Source organism: Artemia franciscana, chromosome 10, assembly GCF_032884065.1.
Source record: "Artemia franciscana chromosome 10, ASM3288406v1, whole genome shotgun sequence".
Classification (NCBI taxonomy): Eukaryota; Metazoa; Arthropoda; class Branchiopoda; order Anostraca; family Artemiidae; genus Artemia; species Artemia franciscana.
Window position 1 is genome coordinate 29589352 of NC_088872.1, and position 19062 is coordinate 29608413.

The 19062-nt window shown below is 35.5% G+C and overlaps 1 protein-coding gene across 1 annotated transcript in view; it reads left to right on the top strand.

The window, feature by feature from the left end:
- The window catches only part of LOC136032038 (trafficking protein particle complex subunit 11-like), a 155589-nt gene extending 152312 nt beyond the window's left edge, over positions 1 to 3277 (top strand). The window contains exon 24 of the mRNA XM_065712128.1: positions 2871 to 3277. Within this exon, the coding sequence (XP_065568200.1) occupies positions 2871 to 3089 (219 nt within the window). The 3' untranslated portion in view covers positions 3090 to 3277. The remainder of the gene's footprint in view (positions 1 to 2870) is intronic.
- The last annotated feature ends 15785 nt before the right edge of the window (positions 3278 to 19062 follow it).

A 19062-nucleotide genomic window follows, 5' to 3' on the forward strand; every position in this document is an offset into this window, starting at 1 on the left:
GTGACATCTATGTGATATTTTTCGTAGTTTGGCTTTATCTCTTTTCTTCCCAAGCTATAGTTTAGTTGTAGTTTATAACTACTTTTTACCAGAAAGGATCGTTTCAAAGTTCGTCAAGATACGCAAGATTCTAAATATTTGTTCCTTCGTGATTTTCTAATCACAACGTATTGTATAAATCATCCAGGTTTTCAGCTGCAGATAAAGTGTGCCTATTTGTTTTCCAAACCTTTTTTAATTAGCTCACAGCTATCGCTTTTAGAATTTTCTGAACTATATTAAGTTATATTTTAATTTTAATTTTCATGTCACATTTATTCGGAGGCAGAAGGAGGCTAGATGAGCCCAAGAAGGTTGGAAAGACTAGACCATTTTTTAAGCCAGAACAGAAATACAGATGAGGAGGCAAAATTTTCACATGGGGAAAATTGTGGAAAAAAGGGATTGCAATCCATTGTCTTAACGTAATATGAAATTCTTGTTTTTTTCTGATTTTTTCTAACTTATTTCTTTTAATCCATCCCCCAAAGACTTTTGGCTTTACTTTTGGAGCATTACTAATAACTAATCCCACCTGAATTTGTAATTTTAATATCACTTGTCCTTGGGGGCCAGATAAAACTAAAAATGTTGGGAAGGACCACACCTCGTAATAAGACGGTAAATGGTTTTGATTTATTTCTCATGATCCTAAAATTAACATGGCTCTTTGAAAGCTTTTTTCCAGAAACCCCTAAGAAAACCAAAAGTTGCAAATAAGACTTCCTTGAAATAGGCAATAAAATGGTAACAAACCTAACACAGACAACTCAAGCCATGAAAAAGCATAACTAAACATAGCATACCGTAAGTTTCAAACAAGGCCCCTTTGAAATATACAAGGGAATGCTAAGGAACCTTAACACAGACAAGTCAAGGCTTGAAACAGCGTAATAAACATGGCAAACCCTAGGTTTCAGACGAGGCCCCTTCGAAATAGACAAGGGAATACTAACAGCTCCATCACTGATAAGTGAAACCATGGAACAGCATAACTGAACATACCAATATAGTTTGGATATTGTTGCTTCACGGGTTGATTAACCAACTTTTGGATGAACAAGCATTTGACAGATCGAACAATGTCTGGCCCTCTCATCCTTCGCCGAAATGAAAAGTTTAAATTTAAATTCCCTCCTCCTAAAAGAAACAAAAACGTAAAATTTTCAACTCCCTTCCCAATTCCTTCCGCGGATTTGACAAGTATGTTATTTTGATATCCTGGAAACAGAGGAATTTTTTTATTTACCTTTCTATTAAAAAAAACTCCTTGGGGGATCAGAGCACAGAATACCTCAGGCGGATTAAAGATACAGTTTGTTTTGGATCCCTCCTTTTTCTTCCCCTATCATAAATGTAAAACCCCTTATCCCCGAACACTCTCTGAAAGTTTCAACCTCGCAAGTCGCTTACAGCACATAGATTCCAAGTGACATTGGGGCTCAAACCACTGAACTTTAATTGGGATCATTTGTGGATCCAGGGGGCTAGGGGTACCCCATTGTCCCCAAGATCCTTTGCACCCTCATTCCTTGTTTTTTACTGTTTTTGCCGTTTGTTTGTATCTTGTTAAAATAAATTCGTCAATTTGGTCAATTATTGGCACCCTTGTCATATTGTCATCCTAATATTTTTCTCTAGATCCGCCCCTGATAGGAATTACTCCCTTTCATAACACTCCCCTGAAAGTTTAAACTCAATCCTTCCAGCAGTTCCGGAGAAATGCAGATAGTATGTTTTGACAACCTTGGTATACACGCTGTGGTTTTACTGAACTTTTTACATTACCGTGAATCGATTCTTGGTTATGAAGAGGCCTGTAGTGCAAAAATTTTGTTCTTTCCTCTCCCCCTCCAACGCAAAAGGTGAATTTTCCTTTCCCAACCTACCCTCTATGCTTCCCAAGGTTTCAAATCGATATCCTGAGCCATTCTTGAGATTTTGCAGATATGCTATTTTGATAAACTTGGTAAACACTTTTTTTTTTTAATTCTTGCTACCTCTATGGGAAACATCTCTAAGCCCATTGCGATTCATGACGCAAAAATTTTTATGTGGATCGAAGACTAAAAATATCTTATGTCCCCTATCTCATCCTCTCCAGCCAATACAAAACTTGAAATAACCTTGCCACCTATAATACTCCACCTCCCTACAATACTAGATTTCAACTTGGGTTCTTGGCCCTGTTATGAGCTCAATTATGCTCTTCTATACTTTTTCCAAATAATTCTTTACAGTCGGCAAATAAACGTTTGGTGTAATTTTATGCTTCCCTAGCTATTTTATCCCACTAATTTTTTATAGTTTTATGCAAAGCAAAATTTATCCGTAGACTGTAAATGAAAGAGGCAAAGACATAATCATAATCTATACTACTGATTAAAAAAAAATAGAAATCTAAGGATTTCTTTATTATCCTAATTACACTAAATAATTTATCGATGGATCTTCTGTCCTTCCTTGAACCTCCATTTTTGTTTCCATGAACTTTGCCGCATCGTTACAAATTTCGGGTCAAATTGACCTAGCCACTTATTAGCTACCGTTATAGTCTAACGCCCTCCTTTAACCCCACACATAAGGGACTGGTTAGCTTTCTATGTTAAGTCGCCTTACACCAATTTTGCTAAAATCGCAAAGAAAAAATATCATTGAAGCCCAAACATGTCCGTGTGGGTAGCTTAATTTCTCAAATTATTGGGTACGTAATAACCAACACAAAACATTTATTTATTGATATATTTGTTTTTCTTTTCTTAATCTTATAGCTTGATGTCTAAATGAATATGATTTAGAATAATCTACAGCCTTTTACGCATCTTTTTTAGGCTGGAGATATGATCATTACAAGCCTTAATGTCTCTAAGGATGGACTTTTTCTTTATGGAGCAGGTTGGGACAACACACTATTTATTTGGGACTTAAATGAATTCACACTTAAGGAATCAATACCATTACCTGGATGTGCAAATTCTATCGCTGTTAGTGACGATGGGGCAGTTTTTGTTGGTGGTAGTAACGGATTTCTTGTGAAGCTTCAGATGTGAGAAGCAAAAACTATAACATAGCTAGTAATGCTTGAAATAATTTGAGACGAGAGAAATTGCTTTCTAACTTCTGCTTCCTTTAGATTAGGTCTAGCTGAATTTTGCTTATTCCATAGAGCTTTTAATCTATAGTTTTAGTTTATTTTGTAATACTTTATACATAAAAATATACTTATTTTGGAGTAAAATATTGTTCGTACCAATTTTTTTCAGTAATCCAAACTAGTTCATTTTAGGGGAGCAAATTTGCAGTGTATCACTGAAACATACGAGAAAATTGTAAGATTTGAGGTGTGATCAAGCAGAGGCAAATTTGACTATGTCATCTGAGCAACTGTCCTGAATTCAAATTGATCTGTGCTGAACTCAAAATCTACTATGCATAATCGACAACTGGGTACCGTACACTATCCTAATACTTAATACTTGCTAAAAAAAAATATATCTTAACTGAAAAAAAAAAATCTTTTTTATATACAAAAATACGAAAAATAAAATTTGTAACTATAACTCATAACTCATAAAATTTATAACTCTATTTATCTAAAACTCTATTTATAACTCTATAACTCATAAAATTTATAACTATAACTATAACACAAGTAATTTGTACCCCTTTTAATTTGTTTTCCTAGGATTTTCAAGGGTTTAATAAGCTGAGACTCAGTTAAATTTAAGGAATAAAAGACCTCATACTAGAATTGAAAAGAAAACTTTAAGTACCAGGGACAGTCAAAATGGAATCTCGTTGTTTTTGAACGGGTTCAGTAGGAACTTGCACAAGATTATATTGCTCATATCTTAATAAATTAGGAAAACTAATGTTCGGTTTTTATTTAAAAGAAAAACCTGCATATGCAGTTATGCAGTTGTCGTAGTAGTAGTAGGCGCCAAATTTCGAAAAAAAAAGTGTTGGTAAAAAAGAAGCTAAAAATAAGCTAAAAACATGTAGCACCAAACAGCTTAAGAAGATGTAGGTGCCTTTCTGAATCAACTTATTGTTAATGAGTTAAAATAATCAATTTTTCTTAATTCATATCACGGGTCTACTTGGCAGCACTGACGAGAATATGATACTGCCCAGGGAGCATGGGTGACTTGGAAGAGCAGAAATTGGCGCTGGTATCGGGAAGGATCATCAACGTCATCTAGTGTTTGGCGACAAATGAAAATTTTAGAACTTGTTAATCGTTTTTATGGGGCTTGGTATTTACCAAGTGACATATAGTGATCGCAATTTCTGTTGGTCTGTCGGTCTGTCTGTCTGTCTTAGAAAGGTACTCTTTGTAAGGTATTTTTAACTTACGAACTTGTGACTAGATCTTGATAAAATTTGATATATAGAAGGAATTCATGTCTCAGAGCTCTTATTTTAAATCCCGACCAGATCTGGTTACATTGGGGGCAGTTGGAGGGAGAAACCGGAAACCTTAGAAAACGCTTAGAGTGGAGAGATTGGGATGAAACTTGGTGGGTAGAATAAGCAAATGTCGTAGATACGTGAGTGGCGTAAACGGACTGGATCCACCCTCTTTTGGGGAGTTAGGGGGGTGCAGCGCCTGCTAGGACAATAAAAATTGGTAGGCGTGTCAGGGACCTGCACAAATTGACTTGATAAAGTCATTTTCCCCGATTCAGCTATCTGGGGGGCTAAAGGGAGAGGAAAAATTTGAAAAAATGAGGTATTTTCTATGGCACTTCGTATTTACCAAGTGACATATAGCAATCGCAATTTCTGTTGGTCTGTCGGTCTGTCTATCTGTCCCGGTTTTGCTAGTTTGTCTACTTCCAGATAAGTTAGGACGATGAAATTTAGTAGGTGTATCATGGACCAGACCAGATTAAATTAGAGATAGTCGTTTCCCCGATTCGACCATCTGGGGGGGGGGTTAATTTGGAAAAAATTACAAAAAATAAGGTATTTTTAACTTGCGAATGGGTGATCGGATCTTAATGAAATTTGATATTTAGAAGGATATCGTATCTCAGAGTTCTTTATTTTGAATCCCGACCAAATCTGGTGACATTGGGGGGAGTTGGAGGGGGAAACCTGAAATCTTGGAAAACGCTTAGAGTGGAGTGATAGGGATGAAACTTGGTGGGAAAAATAAGCACAAGTCCTAGATACGTGATTGACATAACCGTAATGGATCCGTTCTCTTTGGGGGAGCTGGAGGGAGGGGGTGTTAATTCGGAAAAATTAGAAAAATTGAGGTATTTTTAACTTACGAAGGGTGACTAGATCTTAATGATCTGGTCATCCACGTATGACTAGATCATTAAGATCACGTATAATATAGACGTGTCATCCACGGAGCAAACGTATTGAGCCTTTTGACGGCTTCGGACAAAATAGACGTTCATAATTTTGGTCTGATATCATGTAGGGGGGGGGTGTATGAGGTGCCGGATAGCAAAAAGGATACAGGCTCTAGGCTGGATGCCTTCTAATCAATTTTAAATTTGAAAAGGGCGCTAGAACCTTTTGACGGCTTCGGACAATATAGACGTTCATTTTCAATAGTGTGAGCTCTCTCCTAGGTTCACATTATCATTCGTTCTATGTGATGAAAGCAAACAACAAAATATTCCATAGTAGACACATAGCTCTCTGGTTTGAGCGTAGTGGGTGATTAATCAGTTCTTTTGAGTTGTATTAACCATTAGCTAATCTTAAGTTCGTCTCGGGAAGTAAACTTATACTCCCGTTACAACCCACCTTTGTACTCTTTTTTTTATAAATCCAGACACTCAGGGTAGAAATAAGGCTAGGGAGGGAAAGGAGTACAAGAAATAGATACTAAGAGGTACTCTTTAAAAAATTCTGTAACTGTAATCAGTTGTTTGAATGTATGCTGGTTTTACAGCAAATATGTGTTTTCGTTATTTTCCGCCTCGCTTTGCCATACTCAAGCGCTTACACTTATTTTGATGATTAAATTCTCAAAGGTGTTTTCTATAGGATGTTGGCTTGTGAGATGTTTCAAACAGGCTAAATTGGCTACTTAGGTCTACTTTTGCAGTATTGGCAGAGTTTCTAATAAGTTTTCTTCTTAATTTAAATTCTGAAAGGTGTTTTCTATAGGGTGTCGGCTTGTGAGATGTTTCAAACAGGCTAAATTGGCTACTTAGGTCTACTTTTGCAGTATTGGCAGAGTTTCTAATAAGTTTTCTTCTTAATTTAAATTCTCAAAGGTGTTTTCTATAGGGTGTCGGCTTGTGAGATGTTTCAAACAGGCTAAATTGGCTACTTAGTTCTACTTTTGCAGTATTAGCAGAGTTTCTAACAAGTTTCCTTATTTATTTAAATTCTCAAAGGTGTTTTCTATAGGGTGTTGGCTTGTGAGATGTTTCAAACAGTTTAAATTGGCTACTTAGGTCTACTTTTGCAGTATTAGCAGAGTTTCTAATAAGTTTTCTTCTTCATTTAAATTCTCAAAGGTATTCTCTATAGGGTGTTGGCTTGTGAGATGTTTCAAACAGGCTAAATTGGCTACTTAGGTCTACTTTTGCAGTACCAGCAGAATTTCTAATAAGTATTCTTATTCATTTAAATTATCAAAGGTGTTTTCTATAGGGTGTTGGCTTGTGAGATGTTTCAAACAGGCTAGATTGGCTACTTAGGTCTACTTTTGCAGTATTGGCAGAGTTTCTAATAAGTTTTCTTCTTAATTTAAATTCTCAAAGGTGTTTTCTATAGGGTGTCGGCTTGTGAGATGTTTCAAACAGGCTAAATTGGCTACTTAGTTCTACTTTTGCAGTATTAGCAGAGTTTCTAACAAGTTTCCTTATTTATTTAAATTCTCAAAGGTGTTTTCTATAGGGTGTTGGCTTGTGAGATGTTTCAAACAGTTTAAATTGGCTACTTAGGTCTACTTTTGCAGTATTAGCAGAGTTCTCTAATAAGTTTTCTTCTTCATTTAAATTCTCAAAAGTGTTTTCTATAGGGTGTTGGCTTGTGAGATGTTTCACACAGGCTAAATTGGCTACTTAGGTCTACTTTTGCAGTACCAGCAGAATTTCTAATAAGTTTTCTTATTCATTTAAATTATCAAAGGTGTTTTCTATAGGGTGTTGGCTTGTGAGATGTTTCAAACAGTTTAAATTGGCTACTTAGGTCTACTTTTGCAGTATTAGCAGAGTTTCTAATAAGTTTTCTTCTTCATTTAAATTCTCAAAGGTATTCTCTATAGGGTGTTGGCTTGTGAGATGTTTCAAACAGGCTAAATTGGCTACTTAGGTCTACTTTTGCAGTATTAGCAGAGTTTCTAATAAGTTTTCTTATTCATTTAAATTCTCAAAAGTGTTTTCTATAGGGTTTTGGCTTGTGAGATGTTTCACACAGGCTAAATTGGCTACTTAGGTCTACTTTTGCAGTACTAGCAGGGTTTCTAATAAGTTTCCTTCTTAATTTAAATTCTCAAAGGTGTTTTCTATAAGGTGTGGCTTGTGAGGTGTTGCAATCAGGCCAAATGGGCTATTTATTAGTTAGTTATTAGTTAACATGCTAGGTTTTGGTAGAGGACAATAGAGCTTTTTTGTGTTTTCTTTATTTTAGGGTATAAATTAAAAGGAAAGTTGTACTTTATTACAATTATTAATTAATTGCAATAGTTAGTTAATTATTAGTTTGCATGCTAGGTTTTAGCAGAGGACAACAGAGCTTGTATATGTTATTTTTGTCCTTTACTTTATAGTCTAACTTAAAGTAAAGTTGCAATTTACTGCAACTATTTATTAGTTGCATTAGTTAGTTAATTATTAGATAATCATGCTAGGTTTTGGTGGAGGACAACAGATAGGGGAATGCCCTACAGATAGGTAGAGTAGCTCCATAGGAGGCTTAGACCAAGTAGGACCTTGTCCCAGTGGGGCCCATAATAGAAACTGAGAAACCCTCCCCTGGGGGTCATGATTACAGGTGGAGGAGGAAGAAGGCCCCTCAAATGTACACTCAGCAGGGCCAACTGCCGTGTTCAGATGAATTACAAACCTTCTCCCAGTAATGGGTTAAATTGCATGGTGAAGCAGAACACCATCGTGGGAGGATCCTCTATAGGAGGACAACTGCGGCAGGGCGTAAGATCCAGATTTATGGACAACGGCCTCTGTAAAGGGCTGCCTCGACCCTTCCGGGGTACCTGCAAGACTGGGAAACTTGCGGTCAATTTTTCCCACTTGAGGAGTGGCGCCCCTCGAGGAAATTATAGCCTAGTAAACAACACAGCACTCGTACGGGATTCTGATTATTGGATAATTTTCTGGGCTTGGTTTGTTTTGATGGGCGTTTTCGGGCTGAAAAACCTCTTCCTAGCTAATTTATCTACTATGGGCTGCCTCCCCGTAGTAGCATAATATTTATAGGCATGAATATATAATGAGTCGGAGGTAATAGGCTTGGGACTGTCTGTGCAGGATTTCGACTCTTGTTGATAGAAGAGCATCGCCAAGTGCTGAAAACCATGTTGTGACCAAGATGGGCCCAGGATTCCACAAAGCCTCCAACTTACTTGAGGTCCCAGGGACTTCTTGCTGTCCGGTTCTAAGCCGGCTTAAGCGCTTCGGTGTAGACTTGAGAAGATATGTTGGTCCCCATCCTGCACTGGTATCTGGGATCACTGCTTTTCTTGAGGACAAAATAATTTCAAAGATTTAAAGAACATGAAAATTGGAACTTGGAATATTACGACGTTAAAAAATGACTATCGCATCGACATTTTGACTGACGAATTCAGACGGTTTGAACTGGATTTATTAGGAGTTTCAGAAACTCATATCCCAGGGGTAGGAAGCATGAAATTAGGTGACATAGAATTTGTTTACTCATGCAGGAAGGATGGTGTACATAGACAGGGAGTAAGGCTCATGATGAATAAGGAAGCTGCTAAGTCTTGTTTAGGCTGGGAAGGTATTAATAATAGAATACTAATTGCTCATTTTATGACTAAAAAGTTCAGGGTATCAGTTATAGTAGTATATGCCCCCATTGAACCAACTGATGGAGATACTAGTGACTCAGATTACTTACAGTTACAGGAGCAAATAGACAGGGTACCAGGTAGAATTATGGTGTTTTTGCTAGGAAATTTTAATGCCCAGGTTGGTAGAAATAGGAATAGATGGTATCCTAGCCTAGGTAAATTTGGTGTAGGAAAAGAAAACAGTAATGGCTATAGGCTTTTGCAATTTTGTAGGTATAACAACCTAGTTATAACCAATACGGTGTTTGGTCACAAAATGGCCCATAAGTTGACATGGTATTCACATGATGGTAAGACAGCAAACCTTATTGATTATATTATTGTAAACAGAAGACTAGCAGGATCAATACAAGATACTAGGGTGTATAGGAGTGCCGTTATTGATGTTAAAAGTAAAAATCACCATCTAGTAGTGTCTAAGGTTAATTTAAAGCTGAAATTTCGGAAGGGTAACTCCCTCCCGGAAATTTATGATGTTGGTAGACTTCAGGATGAAAATTTGAGAAAAAAATTCCAGGAACTGTTGAGTACTAAACTTGAGGGTTTAAAATTTGACAATGTGGAAGATGGATGGAATAATTTCAGAAAAACAATTTCTGAAGTTGCTGATGGTGTCCTAGGGAAGAGTGCTAAGACTGCAACTAGGAATATTAGTGAAAAAGCTTTAGGTTTAATAGAGAGTAGAAGGGGTTTGTATAAGAATTATCTGAGTGATAGGTCGTGTGAAAACAAAAGGAATGTAAAGAAAGTGGAGAAAGCATTAAAATATGAACTAAGGAGTTGTGAAGTGGAGGCGATGGATAAAATTGCTGAGGATCTGGAAGATGCGGCTAGACGGCATAATAGTAAAATATTATACTGGCATGTTAATAAATTGAAAGGGAGTAGCCAATCCGGACTAGTCCCAGTTAAAGATAGAAATGGGGCCACAATTAGTGATAAGGAAAAAGTTAAAGAAAGATGGGTGTAACATTTTGAGAATGTGCTAAACCGAGATACAGTTGCAGGAAAAGATATAGATGAAAATGAAAAAGTTTGTGATACCTTGGATGTAAAGGAAGATTTGTTTAGTGAGGAAGAATTAGCGACAGTACTAAAAGGATTAAAAAATAATAAGGCCCCAGGTGCTGATAGTATGATTAATGAGTTTCTTAAATATGGTGGCTCTGAGGTTAGGAATCAGCTACTGAAGATTATGAACATGATTTTTGAAAAAGGGGAAGTACCCAATGATTTTAGGAAAACCTTAATTAAACCACTGTATAAGAAAGGCGACAAGAGTGAATGTCGGAATTATCGAGGCATTAGTCTGGTCTCTGTAGGTAGCAAATTACTGAGTAATATGATACTTTTTAGACTGAGACATGCTGTAGATAAAGTTTTAAGGGAAGAACAATGCGGTTTTAGAAAAGGTAGAGGATGTGTCGACCATGTTTTCACTCTTAGGTTAATAATTGAGAAGTCCCTTCGTTGTCAAACACCTTTGGTCCTTAGTTTTATCGATTATGAGCAAGCTTTCGATTCTGTTGATAGAACAGCGTTAACAAAGGTCTTATCGTTATATGGTATACCAGAAAAATACATTAAAGTGATTTGCGCTATGTACGAGAATAATACTGCTGCGGCTAAGGTAGGAAATGAGGTTTTGTATTAAATCAGGAGTTAAGCAGGGTTGTGTTCTATCCCCCTTTATATGGATCATTTTGATGGACTTCGTCTTAAGGAGCACAGGAAAGGCAATTGGAGACCATGGAATCAAGTGGGGAGGAAGAACGCTCCTGGACTTAAATTATGCTGATGATTTAAGCATATTAGATGAAAGTGTGAGCAAAATGAATGAATTTTTAGAGGTTTTACGAGTTCAGGGTGCTAAAATAGGCTTGAAAAATAATGTTAAGAAGACTAAGTCACTAAGGCTAGGAATAATTGAAGATGGACAGGTGACATTAGGTAACGAAAAGATTCATCAGGTTGGGAGCTTCAGTTACCTTGGTAGTATTATTAGTAAGGATGGTGGGAGCAGTGAAGATGTTAAAAGTAGAATAGCTAAAGCTCAAGGTGTTTTTTCACAGTTAAAAAAAGTTTGGAAGAATAGAAAGATAAGTCTACAAACCAAGATTAGAATATTGGAAGCTACAGTGATGACAGTGGTCAAATATGGCTCTGAAGCATGGGCACTCCGAAAAGCAGATGAAAATTTACTAGATATTTTCCAGAGAAATTGCCTACGGATTGTTCTGGGTACCCGGCTGACTGACCGTATTTCAAACAGTAGGTTGTACGAAAAGTGTGGTTCAATCCCGCTTTCTGGGGCTATAATGAAAGAAAGGTTGAGATGGCTAGGCCACGTTCTACGGATGAAGGATGACAGATTACCGAAGATTGTCCTTTTTGGCCAATCGTCTGGGGCTACACGGAAAGCAGGTCGTCCTTGTCTGGGTTGGGAAGATGTCATAAATAAAGATTTAAAGGAAATGGGAACTTCTTGGGAGGGTGTAAAGAGGGAGGCTTTAAATAGATTAGGTTGGAGGAGGAGCGTGCGTAGCTGTGTTGGCCTCAGGCGGCTTGGTGCTGCAGTGAGTTATTATTAGTAGTAGTAGTAGTAACTATAACTCAAACCAAGTGTAATTTTGTAACGTCTAATACTCGTTTATAAAATAAGGTTGTCTTTTGTCTTTCAGTTTTGACTTAGAAATAATGATGAAAAAAAGGAATAAATTATCTTACTTTGTACATAGTGTTAACCAGCCTTAAAAACTTGCTTCTACAAGGTGTATTACTTCATAACAGTGTTTCCATTCTAGGGATTTCTCCCCTATAATAGGGATTTTGATGTCTGTTACTGGTCTTTTATGTATTTTTACAAATCTTTTGGATTTTTTAAGGAATTTTTAGGTTTTGTCTAAATCTAGTAAATTCTCATGGTATAGCACATAGATTCATTCTCAGTTGAATAAATCATACAAAAAAATAACTATTAAAAAATTGGAAAATAGTGGTTCAGTGCACCTCTCAACATGTACCAAATTGGCAATTATGCAAATATACCGCATTTGGAACTTTCGATTTCATACTATATAGGATAAAGACCTCAAAGCGTTATCATCAAGAGGAGAGCGAACCTACGTATTCGCAAAATTGCAAATGTGTTCTATACTTCCCTTTCACAATATTTCCTCAGTTCAATTTTTTCTTCATAATTACATGATGTAAAGCCGAACTGACAAGCCATGGCAAAAAAAAGTGAACATAAAGACGACAAACGGGTATATGGTCAGTAAATGAAAACAAAAAGAAACAACAAAAATCCAACAAATATTTCCCCCATCAAACAGTTCGTTTTAACGAACTGTACTAAGGAGCGACCCGGCTCAATAGTAACCAAAACTCTAAAAAATGGATACATCAAATAACCAACAGCTACATCAAAAGAATCGCATTTTAATGCTGATTTTAAATATATGAGTTTCATCAAGTTTAGTCTTACCCATCAAAAGTTACGAGCCTGAGAAAATTTGCCCTATTTTTGAAAATAGGGGTAAACGTCCCGTAAAAGTCAAAGAATCTTAACGAAAATCACCTCATCAGATTCAGCGTATCAGAGAACCCTATTGTAAAAGTTTCAAGCTCCTATCTACAAAAATACGGAATTTTGTATTTTTTTGCCAGAAGGCAGATCACGGATACGTGTTTATTTGTTTGTTTGTCTTTTTGGGTTTTTTTCCCATGGGTAACCGTATCGACCCAGTGGTCCTAGAATGTTGCGAGAGGGCTCATTCCAAAGGAAATGAAAAGTTCTAGTCCCCTTTTTAAGTGACCAAAAAAATTGAAGGGCACCTAGGCCCCCTCTAACGCTAATTATTTTCCCAAAGTCAACGGATCAAAATTCTGAGATAGCCATTTTATTCAACGTAGTCGAAAAACCTTATAACTATGTCTTTAGGGACGACTTACCCCCCTCCCCCACAGTCCCCGTGGGAGGGGCTACAAGTTACAAACTTTGACCAGTGCTTACATATAGTAATGGTTATTGGGAAGTGTATAGACGTTTTCAGGGGGATTTTCTGGTTGGGGGGAGGTGGTGAGGAGAGGGGGATATTTTGGGGGAACTTCCAATTGAGGATTTTTTCATGGGGGAAGAAAATTTCTGTGAAGGTAGCGCAGGAATTTCTAGCATCATTTAAAAAAACAATGGAACTAAAGTATTTTTAGTAATTTCAACTATTTATTCTACGGCTTTTGTGATTCAGGGGTCATTCTTAATGAATTGGGACAAAATTTAAGCTTTAGCGTAAAGAACGAGGTACTGACGAAGGGGTGAACACCCTCATGTGTGTAATAAAAACATGAGGATACAAAAGTTCGTTACGTAAGCTAATTTATAAGTTACGTATATCTTTTACTAATAAAAACATTCGTAAGAAATTAAAAGTTCTAGTTGCATTTTTAAGTAATCAAAAAATCGGAGGGCAACTAGGCTTCCTCCCCCGCTCGATCAAACCATTCTATCAAAACTATGAGAAAGCCATTTAGCCCAAAAAAATAAATATGCAAATTTCGTTTTAATTATTCCTCTGCGGAGAGCCAAAATTAAAACTTGCATTGATTCAAAAACGTTCAGAAATTAAATAAAAACATGTTTTTTTAACTGAAAGTAAGGAGCGACATTAAAACTTAAAACGAACAGAAATTACTTCGTATATGAAAGGGGCTGCTTCCTCATCAACGCCCCGCTCTTTACGCTAAAGTTTTTTACTGTTTAAAAGAAGAGTTGAGAGAAAAAGTCAAACTTTAGCGTAAAGAGCGGGGCGTTGATGAGGAAGCAGCCCCTTTCATATACGAAGTAATTTCTGTTCGTTTTAAGTTTTAATGTCACTCCTTACTTTCCGTTAAAAACCTTTTTTTTATATTTAATTTATATTCAAGTATCAAACCTAAGACAGTAGCAGCATCAAAAGCTTTGCATAAAATTAAGTCGCAATAATATATTTCTGGTTCATTTGTTACCTAAAAAAATTTTATCAGTTACTTTTGTGATTTGATAAAAGTAGCTGCAAATTGTAAAAGTAAACGATTGTATATTATATATTTGATGTTAGTTTATTTTAGTTTTTTGTATGATTTTTATTTTTAGTTTCTTTTTTTTTATTTAGTTTACGCTGAAGACACCTTGTTATATATGGGCAAAATATTCGTTGGATTTTTGTTGTTTCTCTCCGTTTTCATTTACTTCATATATTTGTTTATCGTCTTTATATTCATTTCTTTGTTTTTTCATATTTAAGATATTTTACTCTCTATTGTCTATCAATTCAAAATTTGATTTTCTTCTCTTAGAACCGTTGAAAGTGGATTGGGTATGAATACATCCTCTACATCTGCATATTACATAAAAAAAACTAGTTTTTTTAACTGAAAGTAAGGAGCGACATTAAAACTTAAAACGAACAGAAATTACTCCGTATATGAAATGGGTTGTCCCCTCCGCAGTCCCTCGCTCTTTACGCTAAAGTTTTTAATTGTTTTAAAAAGTAGAATTGTGGCAAAGAGTCAAACTTTAGCGTAAAGAGCGAGGGACTGCGGAGGGGACAACCCATTTCATATACGGAGTAATTTCTGTTCGTTTTAAGTTTTAATGTCGCTCCTTACTTTCAGTTAACTAAACTAGTTTTTTTTATATAATTTCTGAACGTTTTTGAATTAATGCATGATTGATTTTGACTCTCCACACGTAAACTATTCAAATGAAATTTGCATATTAATTCCTTTTTTGGCTAATTCCTTTCTCTTAGTTTTGATCATACGATTTTGAGAAATATGGGATGGGGAAGGAGGCCTAGTTGCCATGCAATTTTTCGGTTACATAAAAAGGCAACTATTAATTTTAATTTTAACGAATTTTTTTATTAGCAAAAAATATACGTAACTTTAGAATTAACTTACGTAACAAACTTTTATATTCTTTAATTTTTATTATGTATATGAGGGGGTTTGTACCCTCGTTAATACCTCCTTCTTTACACTAAATCGTAAGTTTTGTCCCAATTCTTTAAGAATGACCCCTGAATCAGAAAGGCCGTAGAATAAATAGTTGAAATTACTAAAAATACTTTAGCATAAAGAGCAAGGTATTTATCTCCTCCTAAATACCTCGCTCTTTATGCTAAAGTATGTTTAGAGCCCCTCATATGCGTAATAATCTCTGTTCGTTTTAAGTTTCAATGCTACTTCTTCCTTTCATTTGAAAAAACGTTTTTATGTTTATTTTTCATTGTTTTCTTATAGTAATGCTAGAGAATCCTGCGCCCTTTTCATTGAATTTTTCTTCCCCCATGACAGATTCCTCCAAGGAAAGATCCTCCAACATAGCCCCCTCTCCTCAGCCCCACCCCCAAACAAAATAAAATCCCCCTGAAAACGTCTGTACACTTCCCAATACTATATGTTAACACTGGTAAAAGTTTGTAACTTGTAGCCCCTCCCCCAGGGATTGTGGGGGAGTAAGTCATCCTCAAAGACATAGTTCTTATGGTTTTCGACTATGCTGAACAAAATGGCTATCTCAAAAATTTTGATCCGTTGACTTTGGGAAAAAATGAGCCTGGGAGGGGGCCTAGATGCCCTCCAATTTTTTCGGTCACTTAAAAAGGGCACTAGAACTTGTCATTTCCGTTAGAATGAGCCCTCTTGCGACATTCTAGGACCACTTGGTCGATACGATGACCCCTGGGAAAAAAAAAATAAATAAACATGCACCCGTGATTTGTCTTCTGGCAAAAAACACAAAATTCCACATTTTTGTAGATAGGAGCTTGAAACTTCTACAGTAGGGTTCTCTGATACGCTGAATCTGATGGTGTCATTTTCGCTAAGATCCTACGACTTTTAGGGGGTGCTTCCCCCTATTTTCCTAAATAAGGCAAATTTTCTCAGGCTCGTAACTTTTGATGGGTAAGGCTAAAATTGATGAAACTTATATATTTAAAATCACCATTAAAATGCGATTCTTTTGATGTAGCTATTGATATCAAAATTCAATTTTTTAGAGTTTTGGTTACTATTGAGCCGGGTCGCTCCTTACTACAGTTCGTTACCACGAACTGTTTGATAGATCAGAAATGGAGTCATTAAAAAAAAAGGTAATACATTAAATATAATTTTCTGAACGAAAAAAAAGAAATTATTGAAAAAGAAAATGGGATTTGGTGCTTTTCACAATAAGATTTGTAGAAAATTAGATAGGTTAAATCGATTATAGTTTGATGACTGAAGTCAGTAGGGAGTAAGGGGTGGGGTATCTCCTCTGGGAATTGTTTAACGGTTTTAGTTTTTACTTCTAATATCTAATCGACACTTCAAAAATTCTCCAAATTCTCTTGTTTGTAATTGAAATGCCTAATAAGCACGAATAACTTCTTATTCTACAGAGATTTCAAGCTCTTATGTACGAAAAATGTTGAATTTTTACATTTTGCCAGAAAAAAGATCACGGGTGTGTTTTTTTCCCATGGGATGATTATACCTTGCCAATAGTCCTAGAGCATCGGGAGAGGGCTTATTTTAATGGAAATTAAATTTCTAGTGCCTTTTTTATCTGACCAAAAGAATTGGAGGGCAACCAGCCCCCTTCACACGTCCTTTTTTCTCAAAAAACGTTCGATCAAAATTTTTAGATAACCATTTGTTCAGCATAGTTGAAAGGTTCCAAAACTGTACGCATATATAAAAGGTCTCAGCCCATACTCTTTTTCTATGGTTATCAGCTCTGTGAGAGGATTTTCAGACATGAAATAACATTCAGTGTACCCTGCCCTCTCTGAATGTATAACCTGAACACAGTGATTCACAGAAGAAGAACATTTGTCTAATTTTTCAAGGAGAAATTCCATCTAAAAAATGATAAACAACCCTAAATTACAGTGTTTACTGGGACACCAGCAACAATTTTGAAAATGATCTTTTTTATATTTTCATGGAATAAATGTGTCCCGCCCTTCACAAATTTTTATAAGCATCGTTCTTATTGCTTCTTTAATAAAAAAAAAGATCCAAAGAAAATGTTTTTCTCCCAGTATGCTTCCGTTCAGTATTACTGTTCCGTTCAGTGTACTTTAGTATTACTGACAATTAACTAAAGAAACTTTTTCCACAAAATAAGTTTTTCATTGAAAAGTAAACAACTCGATTAAACCGAAAATGAACAAAAATAGTCTACCAAGTCTAAGACTACCACTAATCAGCATCAACAAATAAATGAAACCCAAAACGAATTGAAATTAAAATAAATAAGCGAATTAAACTCAAAATGAGCAGAAAACGGCATGATTGGGGCTCACAAACCCTATGCCTACTCAAGGCCAGAATATAATTTGCCGTTTACAGAATAAATAATTACATTTTTCACTTTAATAGCTTTAATAAATAAAGTTATTAAGATTCGAAAGAATAAATATGAGCATATGTATATTAAACTGACAATGCAGATTCATTTATATTTTTTCTGTAGAGTATCAATTATGTTCTGGCCTTGAGAAGAAATAGGGGTTGTGAGCTCTTACCATGTTTATTTCTGCTCGTCTTAAGTCTGACTTGGTTATGTATTGTAATTTATGTTCGTATCGGGTTTCATTTATTTATTGAAGCTGATTTATAGTAGTTTTACGTTTGGTAGATTATTTGATTTTATTTTTGCTCATCTTTGGTTTAAAGGAGCTCTTTATTTTATTTTTTTTTTTAACTTATTTCGTGGAAAAGGTTTTTTTAAATTTATTATCAGTAATAAATGGAAACAACATATTGGGAGAAAAATATTTTTTTTTAGATCTTTTTGATTAAATGAAAAAAATAAGACCGATGCTTTATAAAATTTGTGAAGGGTGGGCAAATTTTTCCATAGAAATATAAAAAAAGGTCATTTTCAAAATTGTCGCTGGTGTCCAGCAATTCTACTAGTTCAACTAGACCAAAAAGAAAATAGTTCCCATATTTTTGGGGGGAAAACTGATAATTTGAATGGACAGGGGAAAAAATTAAAAGTAAAAGTAAATTTTTTGATTAGATCACCGATAACCAATTTTTACCGATCTGGGATAAATCCAGGTTACCAAATAAGGAAAATATAGGGAGGAAGCAAGTATTTTGTTCTATTATCTGCATAAAGATGTGAAAAGGCATTTTTGTAAATTTCAGGGGTAATTTTCGCTTGAGAAAAAAACAAAACAGCAATCTAAAGGTATTTTTCCACATCTAAGGGGTAATTTTACACCCTTCTCATTCGTGCGCCTGAATAGAACAGGTAAAGAAGCAAAATAACTATGCATTACCCTCATAAATAGTAATATAATTCTACTGATTTTTTGGTTGATTTAGGGGTTTACATGAATAATCTAGCGATTTATGTTCTGATTTAGTGTTTTTTTCAAGAATTTAGTGATTTTTTTTCACCGGGTGGCAACCCCGAAAGAGCCTTCTAGGAGAAAGTTCTATGCGTTTACTGCCCCCCTCCCCCTTGGAAAATAGGATTTTCTAAATTTCATGAAAAATTTTCAGATATTTTTATTAGCAAAAGCACAACTCAATGAAAAAAGTAGAAAAAATGCTTGAAAAAGCAACTGATTGGATATCATTCATGCCAATCCTCCATACCAATTCAAATAAAAAACAGGGTATTGCAAAAATAGTAACAGAGAAGGAAAAAATAATTACAAAGAAAAACGAATCAATAAAATATATTCATGGTCCAAATTCTGAGATCTGTCACTGGAATCAAACAGTTCGTGGTAACGAACTGCAGTAGGGAGCGACCCGGCTCAGTAGTAACCGAAACTCTAAAAAACGGAATTTTAATGCCAATAGTGACAGCAAAAGAATCGCGTTTTTATGCTGATTTTAAATATATAAGTTTCATCAAGTTTAGTCTTACTTATCAAAAATTACGAGCCTGAGAAAATTTGCCTTATTTTAGAAAATAGGGGAAAACGTCCCCTAAAAGT